This window comes from Haematobia irritans, chromosome 1 (assembly GCF_050003625.1).
Source record: "Haematobia irritans isolate KBUSLIRL chromosome 1, ASM5000362v1, whole genome shotgun sequence".
Lineage (NCBI taxonomy): Eukaryota > Metazoa > Arthropoda > Insecta > Diptera > Muscidae > Haematobia > Haematobia irritans.
In genome coordinates, this window is record NC_134397.1 from 23,753,639 (window position 1) to 23,772,722 (window position 19,084).

The 19,084-nt window shown below is 30.3% G+C and overlaps 2 protein-coding genes across 3 annotated transcripts in view; one reads left to right on the top strand and one right to left on the bottom strand.

Annotated features, from left to right (window-relative positions):
• Positions 1-19,084, bottom strand: part of Ino80 (chromatin-remodeling ATPase INO80) — a 177,895-nt gene that overhangs the window by 145,004 nt on the left and 13,807 nt on the right. The gene's annotated exons all lie outside the window — the stretch shown is intronic.
• LOC142220449 (putative serine protease K12H4.7) lies at positions 360-6,707 on the top strand. Its single transcript, XM_075289602.1, has 5 exons — positions 360-628; positions 700-881; positions 948-1,415; positions 1,484-1,656; positions 6,145-6,707. Exons 1-5 carry the CDS (start codon positions 380-382, stop codon positions 6,546-6,548), a joined length of 1,476 nt encoding a protein of 491 aa, XP_075145717.1. The 5' UTR covers positions 360-379; the 3' UTR covers positions 6,549-6,707.

A 19,084-nucleotide genomic window follows, 5' to 3' on the forward strand; every position in this document is an offset into this window, starting at 1 on the left:
GAGAGAAGCTCACCACGTGTGGGGTCACATTGGGCAGAATACTAAGTGAGCCTGAAGTAACGGGCTGCCATTATATCTAACCTAACCTTCTAGAATCTTTTGGAATGTCTCTAGAAACACTTCAAGCCCATACGGCATTTAATTTATACCAAAAAAAAATTATTGGCTCCCATGACGAAATGCTCCAATTTATAAGCGCTCTTCTCTTACGAAATGTCCCATATCAAGGGTTACAATCTAATCAATTGAGAATTACATGTGGGAAAAATAGATCACAATATGGATTATCTGCAATTGATTACAGGCGAATATGTTTTCCAACGAAAGACACTGACTATAAATTCTTTGATTCATTGGCAATATCAGACATTTTGTCAAAATGAAGCTAACGCTTCAAGTTCTTACTACTCTAACATTCGTGGTAGTTTTAACAAAAGCTCTTAGCCTCCAAATAACAAGGAATAAGGATATCATATCCCATAATGAACCGGTCTTTGTTAAATCCTTGAAGAAATTATATCAAGGACCACCCGTACAAGAGGCGGAAACAAAAGCTAAAGTTCAAACGAATTGGATAACTCAAAAATTGGATCATTTCAATAGTTCCGAGACTAGAACATGGCAAATGGTAAGAAATTAACAAATGAGGAATAAATTATGACTGATGCCAGTTGATAAATGTCGTCATATGGATTTAAGCGTTACATGGTCAACGATAAGTATTTCAAACCTGGTGGACCCATGTTCATTCATGTTGGTGGTGAATGGGATATTAGTCCTAGTGGTATTAGTTCTGGTATCTTTGTTGACTTGGCTAAGGAGCATAATGGTCTGCTTTTCTATACAGAACATCGTTATTATGGAAAGAGTAAACCTACCAAGTAAGTTGAAAATCATTACTAGAGGGAAAGCGAAGTCCTTATTTGATTCTGATCTGTGTCTTGTAGAGATCTTATGGTGGAAAATCTTAAATATTTGCATGTCAAACAAGCTTTAGCCGATTTGGCTCATTTCATTGAATACCAAAGAGAAACTGTCACAGATTTATCCAATTCCAAGGTGATAATGTCGGGTGGTTCTTATTCAGCAACCATGGTTGTATGGTTCAAGAAACTCTATCCCCATCTCTTAAATGGCGGTTGGGCTTCATCAGCTCCCCTCTTGGCTAAATTGGATTTTGAAGAATATATGGAAGTGGTGGGAAAATCTTGGCATACTTTAGGTGGCGATCAATGTTATCAACGCATTGAAAATGGCATAGGGCAATTTGAGGAGATGATCAGCAGCAAGAGAACAGCCGAAGTTAAGGCTATGTTGAAATTGTGTAATAATTTCGATATGAAAAATGATTTGGATATATGGACTTTATTTAGTACATTTGCTTATATTTTTGCTGGAATTGCACAATACCAAAAGTGAGTCGAAAAAGATGTCAAATATTATATACGAGTATTGCTATTATGAAGTGTAACTTTATTTGCAGAGGTGACGATATCAAATCCAATTGTAACTATCTGATGAGTTTCGAAGATGATCTCACTGCCTTAACTAAATTTTGGTTAAGGTCATTTGAGGGAGAATATGCAGGATGTATTGATGTCACCTATAAGGATACTTTGAATTTCTTTAAGGATACCAGCTACGATAATGGTTGGGGTAAGTTTTTTACTTATTACTTTTTTTAATACTTTTTCACCCTGGTCAGTACCGTACTCGTAGTACCCCCGCGAATGATTTAGTATCTTTTGTATAGACATTTTAGAGCCGAAATCAGACTTAGGTACAATAGTTTTCACCAAATATTTTTGTTTTTTGAGAAAGTCTTTAACAAACTTATTTGCTAATAGTCTTTTACAAATTTGGCAACACAGACAAGTTCATGCGGGAAGAAAATTTCGACTTTGTAAAAGAATGTTCTAGTCGAAAAAGCCTGTGTTTCTACACTGTCAAAAAAGTTTTGTCAAAATTGCATTTCTACAGAAAATGTTGTCAAAATTTTATTTTATTTTATTTTATATTCAACATTTTATTTCCATAGAAAAATTTGTCAAAATTTATTTCTATAGAAAATTTTTATAAAAAATTTTATTTCTATAAAAAATTTTGTCAAAATTTAATTTCTATAGAAAATTTTTATAGAAAATTTTATTTCTATAAAAAATTTTGTCAAAAGTTTATTTCTATAGAAAAATTTGTCAAAATTTATTTCTATAGAAAAATTTTATAGAAAATTTTATTTCTATAAAAAATTTTGTCAAAATTTAATTTCGTTATTGTTGTTTATGATCTCAGCTTAAAGCCATGCGTTGACTAAACTACAAGTGTAGCTTAACCAACAGAGGAAAAGTATGCTTGTCAAATTTATTTTGGTAAAGCCCTATAGACTGCAAGATGGTTGGATGTACAGCTGTTTCGGAATTACCACATTCCTTATCAGCATCCTCTACTTGCAGCAAAACTATCAACCAATTATCAGAATAAATTCGGGTAATTCACTCAACCCAACGTGAACTACACTTGAATCTTCCGAAAAAGGGTTTGATAGTCGGCTACTACCTAAACAAATTTGCAAGCATATCTCTTTTCCTTTGCCAAACTCAAATCATCGATTTGAATGTATTTGGCTGGGTTTGTTTTTGAGCGTGCTTCCTCTATCTTCATTCGTTTTGTTTGTTATTGTTGGTTTTGATCTCAGCTTAAAGCCATGCGTTGACTAAACTACAAGTGTAGCTTAACCAACAGAGGAAAAGGTTCAAGTGTAGTTCACTTTGGGTTGAGTGAATTAAGCTACACTTGTAGTTTAGTCAACGCATGGCTTTAAGCTGAGATCAAAAACAACAATAACGATTGAAGAGAAGCCAACAATAAAAAACAAAACGAAAATGTAATCTCTATAGAAAATTTTTCCAAAATTGTAATTCTATAGAAAATGTTGTCAAAATTTTTTTTTATAGAAAATTTTGCCAAAATTTTTTTTCTATAGAAAATTTTGTCAAAATTTTATTTCTATAGAAAATTTTGTCAAAATTTTATTTCCATAGAAAAATTTGTCACAATTTATTTCTATAGAAAATTTTTATAGAAAATTTTATTTCTATAAAAAATTTTGTCAAAATTCTATTTCTATAGAAAATTTTGTCAAAATTTTATTTCTATAGAACATTTTGTCAAAATTTTATTTCTATAGAAAATTTTGTCAAAATTTTATTTCTATAGAAAAAGTTGTCAAAATTTTATTTCTATAGAAAATTTTGTCAAAATTTTATTTCTATAGAAAATTTTGTCAAAATTTTATTTCTATAGAAAATTTTGTCAAAATTTTATTTCAATAGAACATTTTGTCAAAATTTTATTTCTATAGAAAATTTTGTGAAAATATCACTTCTATAGAAAATTTTGTCAAAATTTTATTTTTATAGAAAATTTTGTCAAAATTTTATTTCTATAGAAAATTTTGCCAAAATTTTATGTCTATAGAAAATTTTGCCAAAATTTTATGTTTATAGAAAAATTTAGCAAAATTTATTTCTATAGAAAACTTTTATAGAAAATTTTATTTCTTTAAAAAATTTTGTCAAAATTTAATTTCTTAGAAAATTTTTCGAAAATTTTATTTTTATAGAAAAATTTATTCCTATAGAAACTTTTGCCAAAATTTTATGTCTATAGAAAAATTTAGCAAAATTTATTTCTATAGAAAATTTTATTTCTATCAAAAATTTTGTCAAAATTTAATTTCTATAGAAAATTCTTATAGAAAATTTTATTTCTATTAAAAATTTTGTCAAAATTTAATTTCTATAGAAAAATTTGTCAAAATTTATTTCTATAGAAAATTTTTATAGAAAATTTTATTTCTATAAAAAATTTTGTCAAAATTTAATTTCTATAGAAAATTTTTCCAAAATTGTAATTCTATAGAAAATTTTGTCAAAATTTTATTTCAATAGAAAATTTTGTCAAAATTTTATTTCTATAGAAAACTTTGTCAAAATTTTATTTCTATAGAAAATTTTGTCAAAATTTTATTTCTACAGAAAATTTTGCCAAAATTTTATTTATATAGAAAATTTTGCCAAAATTGTAATTCTATAGAAAATTTTGTCAAAATTTTATTTCAATAGAAAATTTTGTCAAAATTTTATTTCTATAGAAAACTTTGTCAAAATTTTATTTCTATAGAAAATTTTGTCAAAATTTTATTTCTACAGAAAATTTTGCCAAAATTTTATTTCTATAGAAAATTTTGCCAAAATTTTATTTCTATAGAAAATTTTGCCAAAATTTTAATTCTATAGAAATTTTTGTCAAAATTTTATTTCTATAGAAAATTTTGACAAAATTTTATTTTTATAGAAAATTTTGTCAAAATTTTATTTCTATAGAAAATTTTGTCAAAATTTTATTTCTATAGAAAATTTTGTCAAAATTTTATTTCTATAGAAAATTTTGTCAAAATTTTATTTCTATAGAAAATTTTGTCAAAATTTTATTTCTATAGAAAATTTTGTCAAAATTTTATTTCTATAGAAAATTTTGTCAAAATTTTATTTCTATAGAAAAATTTGTCAATATTTTATTTCTATAGAAAAATTTGTCAAAATTGTATTTCTATAGAAAATTTTATCAAAATTTTATTTCTATAGAAAATTTTGTCAAAATTGTATTTCTATAGAATATTTTTTCAAAATTTTATTTCTATCGAAAATTTTGTAAAAATTTTATTTCTACAGAAAATTTTGTCAAAAAATTATTTTTATTTATCTACAGAAAATTTATGAAGTACCATGAAGTACAAGTGTGGCAACCGTGATTGCAATACTACGGTAGTCTTTGTAAGTGGATATAAAACGGATAAAAACATTTAAAATTGAGGAGTTGACAAACAAAATTTTATTTTCAATAAAATTCAGTCTAGGTTAAAGTGGCGGCCCGATTAAGATTCAGGCTCACTTAGACTATTCAGTCCATTGAACCTTCTCGATTAGCAGACTGCTTAAGTTAACGTTTTCCAGGTCCGCAAGTAATCTAAAGCTATATGCCCCTAAAATTTGCTTACGCCTTACACAAAATGCAGGACACTCACACAAGAGGTGTTTAATTGATTCCTTTCCCTCCGCATCATGACAGCTCATACAATAGTCATTATACTTCGCGCCAATAGTTGTTGCAAAATCGCCTATCAGGCAGCGACCCGTTATAGCAGATATCAGGAGTGATATCTGACGTCTCGAGAACACTAGCATATCTAGTGTGGGGTTTAAGTTTAAATGGGGCCATATTTGCTTGGTGTCGTTACAACCCTTGCAATTCTCCCATCGAACATTTGCCATCACAACAGCCTTCTCACGCAGTATGAGCTTGCAGGTAGCCAGGGGCATACCAACAGATTCTAGTTCCCCACTGTGGTATCACAATGGACTGAATAGTCTAAGTGAGCCTGATGCATCGGGCTGCCACATAACCTAACCTAACCTAGTTCCCCTGGAATATGCAAGGTAGTCCCTAGCCTCGCCAACTCATACGCTTCGCAGTTCCCCGGTATGTTCCTATGGCCAGGCACCCATATTAGGTGAATATTGTGCTGCTCAGCCATCTCATTGAGAGATTTGCGGCAGTCGATGGCCGTATCAAAATTCAGTCTAAAGGAGCTCTTAACAATAATCTTCCAATGGAATTTTTGTTGAAATTTAGTGAAGAGTACTTTTTCGCTCAAAAAATATCTTTTTTGTACTTTTTTAAAAATTATATTTTCCATCCCTGATGGATGCTATGACAATAAAAGATATTGGTAGTTTAAAAACTTCTCACACGAATGTCAATACAACCCTATAACAGTTGCATGTTATGCTAATGACAGAAATGGTGATTTTCAATCTGTTTTAATAGTTTGAAACATCCCACGATAATGTCAGTACAAACCTATGACTGAAGCAATACACAATATGGTATTTCCTACTCATAGGTACATATTTAAAATAAATACAAAACTGAATTATATACTGAGTTTATACACCCTAATGACAAGAGGGTGATATTCAAACTGTAATAAACTGGCCCATTTCTCTATAAGCCATAATATGTTAGTGACAATTTTATATATAGTTAAATATATTTTCTATATTTCCTATATTTTCTCTACAGCTCGTCCTTGGTATTATCAGACCTGTAACGAATATGGTTGGTATCAAACTTCAAAATCGCAAAAACAACCCTTTGGCCGTAATTTCCCCATTGAACTTTCTACCACTTTATGTCGTGATGCATATGGCCCGAAATATTTTGATTCATTTATTCAACAAATGATCGATGAAACGAATGAGTTTTTTGGAGGCCTGAATCCTGAAGTGGAAAATATTTATATGACTCATGGTAGCTTGGATCCTTGGAATCCTATGGGTCATGGCGAACTGCAAGGGGCTGTTATGTTACCTAATGCTTCACATTGTGCTGATGTTGGATCTATTAGTGCCTTAGATAGTCCTGAAATGCGTAAGTCAAAAGAACGTTTGGGAGAATTGGTGCGTCAATGGTTGAGCGATGCCTAAGCGGAATTTAATGCGAAAATACAAAATAAAATTATATGGAAATTTTGGAGTGATATTTTTTTCGGGTGTAATTTAAACACATAAATTATATCATTGGATTCAGAACTTGTTTTGTGATTAGAAATACTCAGAACATTAAACCACACTACTGAGGGGAAATTCCAATTTTCTTTATTTTGAGCCGAGATCCGAAGTGCGTATGATTATTATTACAACAAAGTAGCACAGTAAGTACTCCGGGATGGAATCAGTTATTATCTGTTAGACAGAGCATCATAATACATTGTACCACTGAGTCTTCGAACCGAAGTTAAGCCTCTAAGAATTTGGTCGGTATGTCAATCACTGAAGCATCAATCAGGAATTTAATCTACGTGCTGTTCAGACACTGACACTCCGGTCTCCAGTTTTTTAAACGAGGTGTGCGTAAACTCTTTTGTCTGCGCATCATAATCCATTATAACACTGAGACATTGGTCTGTATGTTAGTTCAATCATTGAGACTTCTGGCTGTTGTTCAATCACTGAGACATCGTTCAAAAAATCAATCCGGCATTCAAACGCCGGACTTCTGGCTGTTGTTCAATCACTGAGAGAGAAATCGTTCAAAAAATCAATCCGGTGTTCAAACGCTGAGATTGCAGTTCTACTACTGAGACATCAGACTATAGAATAATCAAAAAATAATTAACTTCCTCTTTATCGCTCGACCGTGTATACATCGGTCCGATACTTTGGTCTGTAATTCAATCACTGCTTGGGGTTCAATCACATAGACCTCGTCCAGGAATTCAATACCCTCTTCAGACACTGAAACTTCGAACTGCAGTTCTTCCACATCAGGCTCCAGAATAATCGTAGAATAGTTCAAATCCAGTGTATCGCTAAACCATTTAGCCTTTAGTCTGATGTTTAAATATTGACAATTCGCTCTACAGTCCGGTTATAGCAAAGAGACTTCAGACTACATTTAAACAGCTGAGACTTTGGTACGTAGTTCATTACAATGAACTGAGTAGTCTAAGCTAGTAGCCGAGCTAGAAATAAATCGGTCTGCCACTTTAACCTAGTTCAATTATTGAGGTTGTGATTCTATCACTGAGATTTCGTACAAGAATTCAATCCGCCGTTCAGACAATGACTTCGAACTGCAGTTGTTCCATTGAAACATAAGACACCAGATCCTCTGATCTAGTGTTCAACCATATAGACCTCATTTGGACTTTTGTCTGTGAACCAATCACTGAAACTTCGTTGACGAATTCTACACGCTGATCAGACACTGAGACTTCGAACTGCAGTTCTACCATTGAGACACCAGGCTCCAAAATAATAGTACCATAATTTACCTCCGGTCTATTGTTCATCACTTTAGACTTCTGTTTACTGTTCAAATACAGATAATGCGCTCTGCAGTTCAACAACAGAGAATTCGTACATTCATAGCAAGGATACTTCGGACTTCATTTCAACATTTGAGCCGTTGGTTTGTAGTTCAATCAATGGGACATTTGTCTGTGGCTCAATCACTGAAACTTCGTTCACGAATTCAACACGCTTGCCAGACACTGAGACTTCGAACTGCAGTTCTACCATTGGGACATCAGACTCGAGATCCTCAAATTTATTCTTCAACCATTTCAACTTCGGTCTGATGTTCAAATACTGATAAATTGTTTTACAGTTCAATCACAGAGAATTCGCCCGATCAGATCACTAAGACTTCCGACTTCATTTAAAGATCTGAGCCTTTGGTTTGTAGTTCAATCATAGGGAGTTTTGTCTATGGTTCAATCACTGAGACTTCGTTTAAGAATTCAATACGCTATTCAGACACTGAGACTTCAGACATGCAATTCTATCATTGAGACATCGAACTCGAAATCCTCCGATCTATTGTTACCATTTCGGCTTCGGTCCGATGTTCAAATACTGATAATTCGCTCTGCAGTTTTAACCACAAAGAATTCGTCCGATATAGCACTGAGACTTCGGATTCCATTAAACAACTGAGACTGCGGTGCCGTCATTGAGACTTTTTTCTCTGGTTCAATCACTGAGATTTCGTTCAAGAATTAAATCCGCCGTTCAGACACAGAGACTGCGAACTGCAGTTCTACCATTGAGACATCAGGCTCCACAATTATCATTGAATAATTGACATACGATCCATTATTCAATCATTTAGACTTTGGTCCGATGTTTGAGTGCTGATAATTCGCTCTTCATTTCAGTCGTAGATACTACGTCCGAAAACTCAATCGCTGAGACTTTTGCCTGCGGTTCAATCACTGAGACTTTGTGCATACAAACCGTCGATGAACGCGTGTTATGTTGACCTTGGTTACAGATGGGAGAAATGTCAGCTACGCGGCTACACTTTGCTGATCTTAGTTGAGCCAAAATTACTCCGGTTTTCCATGGGAGGTCTCTTTCCTCCGGTGCTGTGGGAGGCGATCGGACACCGAGAACAGGATTAACTTTGTAGCTTCTCACTGCTTCAGCTACAGTATCCTCATGAATTCTGTTCAGACCTGCCTGGTATGCTGCCTGATCTGGAGGCTCTCCTTTGTAGAGTTGGATCTTTCGCTCTAGATAGTGTAGATCAACTCTTACATTCCTGGGTGGAAATTGGTCACCACATAAAGGTGATCCAGGGGTGTACTGCGTTGACATCCTATCGCAGTTGTTCTAGCAGGTCTGTATGTTATTCCACTGTGTATCACTTGTCTGAGGTGTCCATATTAGATCTGCATAGTTTGCCACTGACCAGCCAATTGCCTTATATGTACAAGATTTCTTTGTCGCTGCCGGGAAGCGACTTGAGGACTTTGTTTCTACCACTCAAAAGCTTATCACAGATTGCAGTGGCATGAGTAGAAGACTAGAAAAGGCTTTCGAATATGATACCGCGAATCTTGGGGTAATTTCTACCCGGATTTGTCACGCCATAGACTCTGACATTCAAATGTTTGCGTACTTCTGCCGTCCATGTAGTGAATAGTGGAGCTGAGGATTTTGTGGCAGATATCTTCAAATTTTTAGCAGTGAAATAACTGGTAATATCAGCAAGGTAGTCGTTTAATCGATCGCAGATATCACCAACAATGGACCCGAATGCCATATCATACAAACTCGACGACTTCAGTAGGAGATGGAATAGAGGATAGGTAGATGTTGAACAGTGACAGAGATATCACCCCAACTTAGAGAAATCCCTGTTACACTCTTCCGCACAGATATGGTAGAACCTAACGATTGGTCTTGCGGGACGTATTCTCGATTTCCTCGAGGAGTCTGGCATGGTAGATCAAGCTCCATAAGGACAGTCCTATGACATGGCTTGGGATGATTGAGTCCTCTATTTATATGTGCTGGAACCCTCTGTTGTATTAACACGAAGAGGCTCCATCACTGAATTTCAATACTTGGATCTAATATTCCCCATAAAATATCTATCACTCCTATGGTAACCAAAAAAAAATTACCACCATTTTATTCTTATCATCGATAGTCAATCTTTTCCTTGGCAATTTCTTTTCGCACTGAACAATGTGTTGAAACACAAAGAGGGCCATCTTTAACATGCTTCTTTCTGGTGAAGTTAATTCTTTGGAAATGTGTCGTTTTGTTTCTGTTTGGTTTGTTCGTCTTGCTTGCAAATATATCCTTATATCGATAGCGGCGTTGGTGGCTTGGTGCCGATGACTACCGCGATGCCGTTGTCGATGATGATGATCTCTCCATGTGGTGGTGGCAGTGGTGTGAACACAATTTGCAAAGTTTTAAATCATGTTTTGACAAGATTTAAACAAATTTTTATTTCAATGTCATTTGATGTATGTGCCGGTTAGATCAAGATAAACATTCCGCCATGAGATCTTCGACATGTCTGTACACACATCTAATACCCTTCTATTAAATCTTATAGGCAAGGCGCGCCCCCGCCCTCTCTCTCTCAAAAAGACTTTACTGTCTGGAGATCATTTAAATGTGATTTTGATAAAAAATGTTATTGAGTGAAATCATTTGTGCAGAAGAAACAAAGAAATTATTTTCCCTTCTTTCTCTTTTTTGTTCATTGGATTATCCATGGTCTGGACTTACAAGTTGTTCAGTGATCTGTTTTGGTAGCTTGAAACATGTCCAGCATATGAAATTAGCTGCATTGCATTACTTGACTTTGGTCAACCGCTGTTTGGAATTTGTCATGTTCTTCGATGATGGCATTTGCTTTAATAAAATTCTCATAAATCTTTTAAAAGTTCCACAAATATCGCCAAAAACAAGCTGAATTTTGTTTAAGGTTTTTTTAAATCGAATATTCGGACATGCATATCAATCAAGGGAGCTTGGTTGGCCACTGGGTTGGACTGGGGGAAACGCCAGGTTATCATTGGTATGATTGACACGATTGTAATGTGCGTCTGTGATTTACCAAAAATAAATAGCTTACACACGATTGTTATATGGACAATTAAAATGTATTTGGATCATTTTTGGGCTTTACAAAAAAAAAATATCCAAAACAATGTGGAATTACTTCAATTATATGAATTAAAAATAGTGGATCGGTTAATATTGGTTTAAGGTACAGGCCACAAGTGTTTGATTGAACCTTATATACGGGAAGAATCAGCAACACCCTTCCACAAGTTGGCAGCGTTAATCATGAGAGATTTTATTGCCAAATTTGACTTTTTGTACCGTCTGTAATCAAAGGCTACACCAACCTGTTCGCAAGCTCCGCCTTCCAACCTGCCTCTGCATCTGATCGCTCTGGTTCTGTTCTTCGATCGATGACTTTAACAGGTCGCAATGTTACAACAGTAACTACTTCGGAAGGCTAACACCCTACATTGCATCTAATGTTTCACTCTTCAGTTCAATCACAGATACTGCGTCCGGTATTTCCATCAGTGAGGCTTTGACAGCCACTGACACTTCGTTCACGAATTCAATACGATGATCAGATACTGAGACTTCGGATTGCAATTCTACTAAGCCACGATTCAATAAGCAAACTGCCGATTGAAACTTCTTGCGTCAGATATGGAGAACGAATTTTCGAGAAGAAGTCAGCTGGAGAAAAAAAATCTTCAGTGATGTCCTGGCTAGAATGTGTAGAAGATACATTCATTTACTCAGATAGCCTATATCCGTCCGAACTTCCCCATGGAGGCATCGAAATTTGGAAATAAACGAGATGAAATCCTATTCACTCAAACGATAGAAGTGGCGCAAGTCCCTAAAATAGATCGAATCGAATATCCAAGCGACTGAGTCAAAACCTCGACAACCTCCAAACTATAAGTCAACATTTACAACTCGTTCGAAGCGTGAACTCCGAAGGATGACGCCAGAACAGCGATTACGTACTATATAATAGTTCGTCGAAGACGCCAGGCTTTTGATCTTGCAAAAAAAGGCTTTCTGCGATCTCATACCCGATAGGTTAGGTTAGGTATAGTAACAACCCGATATTTCAGGCTCACATAGACTATCCCTCCAGGCTTCCCTATGGTCAAAAGACAGAAGGATGTACTCAAGAGCCCAGATGATCTGCCTACGAAGAAACACGATCTTCAGTGATGTCCCGGCAAGGGTGAAAATACATTCTAATGGGTCCAGACAGCCTACACTCAAGTGATAGAAGTGGCGCCAGTCCCTAAAAGAATCGAATCTCATACGCAAACGACGATTCGGGACACAATAACCTCCAAACTATAGAACAACTACATCTTGATCGAAGATCGAACACCGAAAGATAATGACAGTACAGCAGATACTTACTGCAGATAGTTTGTGAAAGACGCCAGATCGTGCCAAAATGACCTTTCTGTGCTCTCATACCAGGCCGAAAATGCGGACAAAAGCTCAACAGCCCAGACGATCTGACGACGTCTATACAGATCGTGTATAGAAATAAAATATTGACAATTTTTTCTATAGAAATAAAATTTTGAGAAAATTTTCTAATGAAATAAAATTTTGACCAAAATTTGGAAAAAAAAAATTCTATAGAAATGAAATTTTGAGAAAATTTTCTATAGAAATAAAAATTTCAGAAAATTTTCTATAGAAATATAATTTTGAGAAAGTTTTCTATAGAAATAAAATTTGGGCAAAATTTATATAGAAACAAAATTTTGACAAAAAATTCTACATATATAAAATTTTTGGGATTTTTTTTTTTAATTTTGAGAAATAAAATTTTAAGAATATTTTCTATAGAAATATAAAATTCTCTATAGAAATAAAATTTTGAAATTTTTTTTTTAATTTTGAGACAGAGAATTTTAAGAAAATTTAGAAATCAAATTTTGAAAAATTTTTCTATAGAATAAAATGTTGAGAAAATTTTCTATAGAAATAAGATTTTGCGAAAATGTTCTGTAATAATTAAATTTTGAGAAAATATTCTATAGAAATAAAATTTTTTATAGAAATAACGTTTTGAGAAAATTTTCTATGGAAATAAAATTTTTAGAAAATTTTCCATAGAAATAAAATTGTGAGAAAATTTTTCTATAGAAATAACATTTTGCGAAAAGTTTTCTATAGAAATTAAATTTTGATAAAAATTTCTATAGAAATAAAATTTTGAGGAAATTTTCTATGGAAATGAAATTTTGAGAAAATTTTCTATGGAAATAAGAAAATGTTCTATGGAAATGAAATTTCGAGAAAATTTTCTATAGAAATAAAATTTTTAGAAAATTTTTTATAGAAACAAAATGTTGAGAAAATTTTCTATACAAATTAAATTTTGATAAAAATGTCAACAGAAATAAAATGTTGACAAAAAATTCTACAGAAATAAAATTTTGAGACAATTTTCTATAGAAATAAAATTTTGACAAAATTTTCTATAGAAATAAAATATTGAGAAAATTTTATATAGAAATAAAATTTAGAGAAAATTTTCTAAAGAAATAAAACTTTGACAATTTGACAAATGTTGATAAAATTTTCTATAGAAATAAAATTTTGAGAAAATGTTCTATAGAAATAAAATTTTGAGGAAATTTTCTATAGAAATAAAATTTGAGAAAATTTTCTATAGAAATAAAATTTTGGAAAAATGTTCTAAAGCAATGAAATTTTGAGATAATTTTCTATAGAAATATATTTTTGACAACAAATTTTAAAGAAATAAGATTTTTAGAAAATTATAGGAATAAAATTATAAGATTTTTTTTTTAATTTTTAGAAATAAATTTTTGAGAAAATTTTCTATAATATATAACATTTTGAGAAAATTTTCTATAACATATAAGATTTTGAGAAAATTTTCTTTAGAAATAAAATTTTAAGAACATTTTCTATAGAAATAAAATTTTAAGAAACTTTTTATGGAATTAAAATTTGGGGAAAATTTCTATAGAAATTAAATTTCTATAGAAATAAAATTTTGACAAAAAATTCTACAGAAATAAAGATTTTGAGAAAATTTTGTATAGCAATAAAATTTAGAGATTTTTTTTTTAATTTTTGAGGAATAAAATTTTAAGAAACTTTTCTGTAGAAATAAAATTTTGAGAAAATTTTCTATAGAAATAAGATTTTGAGAAAATTTTCTATAAGAATAACATTTTGAGAAATTTTTCTATAGAAATAAAATTTTGCGAAAATTTTCTAAAGCAATACAATTTTGAGATAATTTTCTATAGAAATAAAATTTTGAGAAAATTTTCTATAGGAATAACATTTTGAGAAATTTTTCTATAGAAATAAAATTTTGCGAAAATTTTCTAAAGCAATAAAATTTTGAGATAATTTTCTATAAAAAAATTTGGGGAAAATTCTCTATAGAAATAAGATTGTGAGAAATTTTGTAATTAATTGTAATTAATGTAAAGAAATTTTCCTATAGGAATAAAATTTTGAAATTTTTGTTTTAAATTTTGAAAAAATTTTCTATAGAAATAACATTTTAAGAAAATTTTTTGTACAAATAAAATTTTAAGAAGCTTTTTAAAAATTAAAATTGGGGATAAAATTAAAATTTTATAAAAATGTCTATAGAAATAAAATTTTCTATAGAAATAACGTTTTGAGAAAATTTTCTATAGAAATAACATTTTGCGAAAAGTTTTCTATAGAAATAAAATTTTGATAAAAATTTCTATAGAAATAAAATTTTGAGGAAATTTTCAATAGAAATATAATTTTGAGAAAGTTTTCTATAGAAATAAAATTTGAGTAAAATTTGTATAGAAAAAAAATTTTGACAAAAAATTCTACAGATATTAAAAATTTGGGATTTTTTGTTTTTAAATTTTGAGAAATAAAATTTTAAGAGAATTTTCTATAGAAATATAAAATTCTCTATAGAAATAAAATTTTGAGATTTTTTTAAATTTTGAGACAGAAAATTTTAAGAAAATTTAGAAAACAAATTTTGAGAAATTTTTCTATAGAATAAAATGTAGAGAAAATTTTCTATAGAAATAAGATTTTGCGAAAATGTTCTGTAATAATAAAATTTTGAGAAAATATTCTATAGAAATAAAATTTTTAGAAAATTTTCCATAGAAATAAAATTTTGAGAAAAATTTTCTATAGAAATAACATTTTGCGAAAAGTTTTCTATAGAAATTAAATTTTGATAAAAATTTCTATAAAATAAAATTTTGAGGAAATTTTCTATGGAAATGAAATTTTGAGGAAATTTTCTATGGAAATAAGAAAATGTTCTATGGAAATGAAATTTCGAGAAAATTTTCTATAGAAATAAAATTTTTAGAAAATTTTTTATAGAAACAAAATGTTGAGAAAATTTTCTATAGAAATAAAATTTAGAGAAAATTTTCTAAAGAAATAAAATTTTGACAATTTGACAAATGTTGATAAAATTTTCTATAGAAATAAAATTTTGAGAAAATTTTCTATAGAAATAACATTTTGACAAAATTTTCTATAGAAATAAAATATTGAGAAAATTTTATATAGAAATAAAATTTAGAGAAAATTTTCTAAAGAAATAAAATTTTGACAATTTGACAAATGTTGATACAATTTTCTATAGAAATAAAATTTTGAGAAAATTTTCTGTAGAAATAAAATTTTGAGGAAATTTTCTATAGAAATAAAATTTTGAGAAAATTTTCTATAGAAATAAAATTTTGCAAAAATTTTCTAAAGCAATAAAATTTTGAGATAATTTTCTATAGAAATATATTTTTGACAACAAATTTTAAAGAAATAAGATTTTTAGAAAATTTTCTATAGGAATAAAATTATGAGATTTTTTTTTAATTTTTAGAAATAAATTTTTGAGAAAATTTTCAGTAAAAATAACATTTTGAGAAAATTTTCTATAGAATTAAATTTTGAGAAACTTTTTATAGAAATAAAATTTTGAGAAACTTTTTCTAGAAATAAAATTTTGAGAAACTTTTTATAGAATTAAAATTAAGGGAAAATTTCTACAGAAGTTAAATTTCTACTGAAATAAAATTTTGACAAAAAATTCTACAGAAATAAAAATTTAGAGAAAATTTTGTATAGCAATAAACTTTAGAGAATTTTTTTTTAATTTTTGAGAAATAAAGTTTTAAGAAACTTTTCTGTAGAAATAAAATTTTGAGAAAATTTTTTATAGAAATAAGATTTTGAGAAAATTTTCTATAGGAATAACATTTTGAGAAATTTTTTTATAGAAATAAAATTTTTCGAAAATTTTCTAAAGCAATACAATTTTGAGATAATTTTCTATAGAAATAAAATTTTGAGAAAATTTTCTATAGAAATAAGATTTTGAGAAAATTTCCTATAGGAATAAAATTTTGAAATTTTTGTTTTAAATTTTGAAAAAATTTTCTATAGAAATAAAATTTTGAGAAAATTTTCTATAGAAAGAACATTTTAAGAAAATTTTTTGTACAAATAAAATTTTAAGAAACTTTTTAAAAAATTAAATTTGGGGAAAAAATTAAATTTTGATAAAAATTTCTATAGAAATAAAATTTTGACAAAAATTTTTATGGAAATAAAATATTGAAAACATTTTCTATAGAAATAAAATTTTGAGAAAATTGTCGATAGAAATAAAATGTTGAGAAAATTTTCTATAGAAATTAAATTTAAATAAAAATTTCTATAGAAAAAAATTGTAGCAAAAAATTCTAGAAAAAAAATATTGAGAAAATTTTCTACAGAAAAAAAAAAATAAGGAAAGTTCTATAGAAGTAAAATTTTGAGAAAATTTTTTATAGAAATAAATTTTTTAGAAATTTTTCTATGGAATAAAATTTTCAAAAAAGGTTTTATAGAAATACAATTTTGAGAAAATTTTCTTTAATTAATTAAATTTTGAGAAAATTTTCTATTTTCTATAGAAATAAAATGTTGACAAAAATTTCTATAAAAATAAAATTTTCAAAAAAAAAAACTATAGAAATAAAGTTTGGAAGATAATATTTTTTATTTAGAATAGCGAACTGCAAACATTTATTTTCCTTATGTTAAAAAAAAATTGAAATACTCTCGGACTTCAATCCAATTTCAATTCGATCTTCTCCTTATTTTCAAAGTTTTGTGATTACGAATATCGGAACATAATTTATTTGGTAGATAAAAATGGAAAGCGGTACCAAATATGATCATTGCCTTACATCACATTATCACAAATATTCTCAATATCGGGCATTTGCAATAAATGATCAAGAAAACGACGATAATTGTGAGCAGTCTTTGAACCCAAAGAAACATATTTTCTAGGCTGAAAACCTTTACCAGTTGTCAATATTCTATAGCCTCGATCTTCCATAGTCTGATGGGTCCAGTGCATGGCATCAGGATGACATTTAAGGCAAATCACACCTTTTTTCATATCCACGATATGGATAATTTTCACCTTGAATAAAACAGCATCGACTTGTAAAACTTTACGTAATTTATCAGCGGTTTGTTGATATTTTCTACTCCGAGGCAATAGAGCTTCAATGCAACAGCACTGAGTAAAATGTTGCAAAACAGGAGCAAATTGGGCATTACACTCCTCCATTATGGGATCCAATTGAGAAAGCAGTGAGGGAAATTCACAAGTTCTTACTGTACACATAACATAAACGAATGAACCAACTTGGATCTGTAGTAGATGTAGTAGCAGATCACCTTTCTTTGGTTGATTCACTTCGTTTATTGTCTTTTGCACAGTAAGCCATGGAATATTTTCCCCAAGGGCCTTACGCACAATATGGCCAAGTTTTTCATTGGTTATAGGATCTTGAGATTGACCTTCGAGGACTGCAGCTTGCAGTTCGCGAATTATATGCTCTCGAGTTTTTGCTAAATTTGCTGAATTACTGCAGGATAAATAATATTGGGAAGCAGATTTACAAGAAGCGTTAGCAGTATTTTCTGTAAATCCCATATTTGTATGATTTTGAGGGGATCCTGCGTGATTTGAAATTTGTGAATTCGAGCTTGCTTTCGTAAATGATTCTGTGTTCCATGGAAAGAATTTTCTAAGACCAAAACCCATTAGTCTTCTGGATCTATCCATATCATTTTGTTTCACAACACGCTTCTTGGTTTTTATTCGTTTCTTTTTAATATCATGTTGAGCGAAGGGGTCTTTCCATAAAATACTTTTTAACCATTTATAATAACGATCACAGTCCTTTCTTAAAGTCTCCTGTCTCTGGGCTTCTTTTTCATTTCGATTCAATTCATGGTGACTCTGATGAGAATGTAAATTTTGTAAGCCCTTTATTTTGGCTCGTATAACACTTTGTGCTCCATCTATATCTGGGGTAATTGGTGGTCTTGCCCTTTGACCATAACGATCGATATCATTCATAAGCCCTTGCAGTGAACGTATGCGATCTATAATATCTTGCTTGAGATCTTGAGAGATTGGAGATTTTTGCATATTTTCGTTTTTTTTTTAGTTTTAGCGGTATTTTTGGAATTTTCTTTGGTAGTAAATAATTTTACACAAATAATTTTGATTATTTTAATATTTGTTTATGAAATTAAAAAAATTAAAATTAAAGTTGAAAGATGACAGAAATTAGATATGTCAGAAATATCTTTGTAAAGGTATGGCTACATGCATAGATCTATTATAAAGGTAATTTCCATAGCACAATTCATTTTTTTTCCTATCCCAAAAGCTGAATTATCATATCATTCTTTAATCTGTCCGTGCAATGAAGCCTTGAATTTTCACTTCGAAAATCACAGAGTGCCTCAAACTTCGACAGGTATATCCCAAAAATGTTATGAACTAAGCGTGGGTATAAAATTCAATGACAGTATAAAAAAGTTCAAGTTTTCACTGTGGTTACACAATGGACTGAATAGTCTAGGTGAGTCCGAAATAGGGAGCTGCCACTATACCTAATCTAACGGGTTAAGTAGAATGGCCACTTAAGGCATTTATAACGATGTGTAATAGGACGGAATAGCCGGAAAATTCATGACAATTTTAATAAGCGCCATAAATCAAAACAAAACGATACTAGAGAGCTACTGAAGACGAATTAGACGACAGCCATGAGGGTCGAGACCATGATCGTGTATGT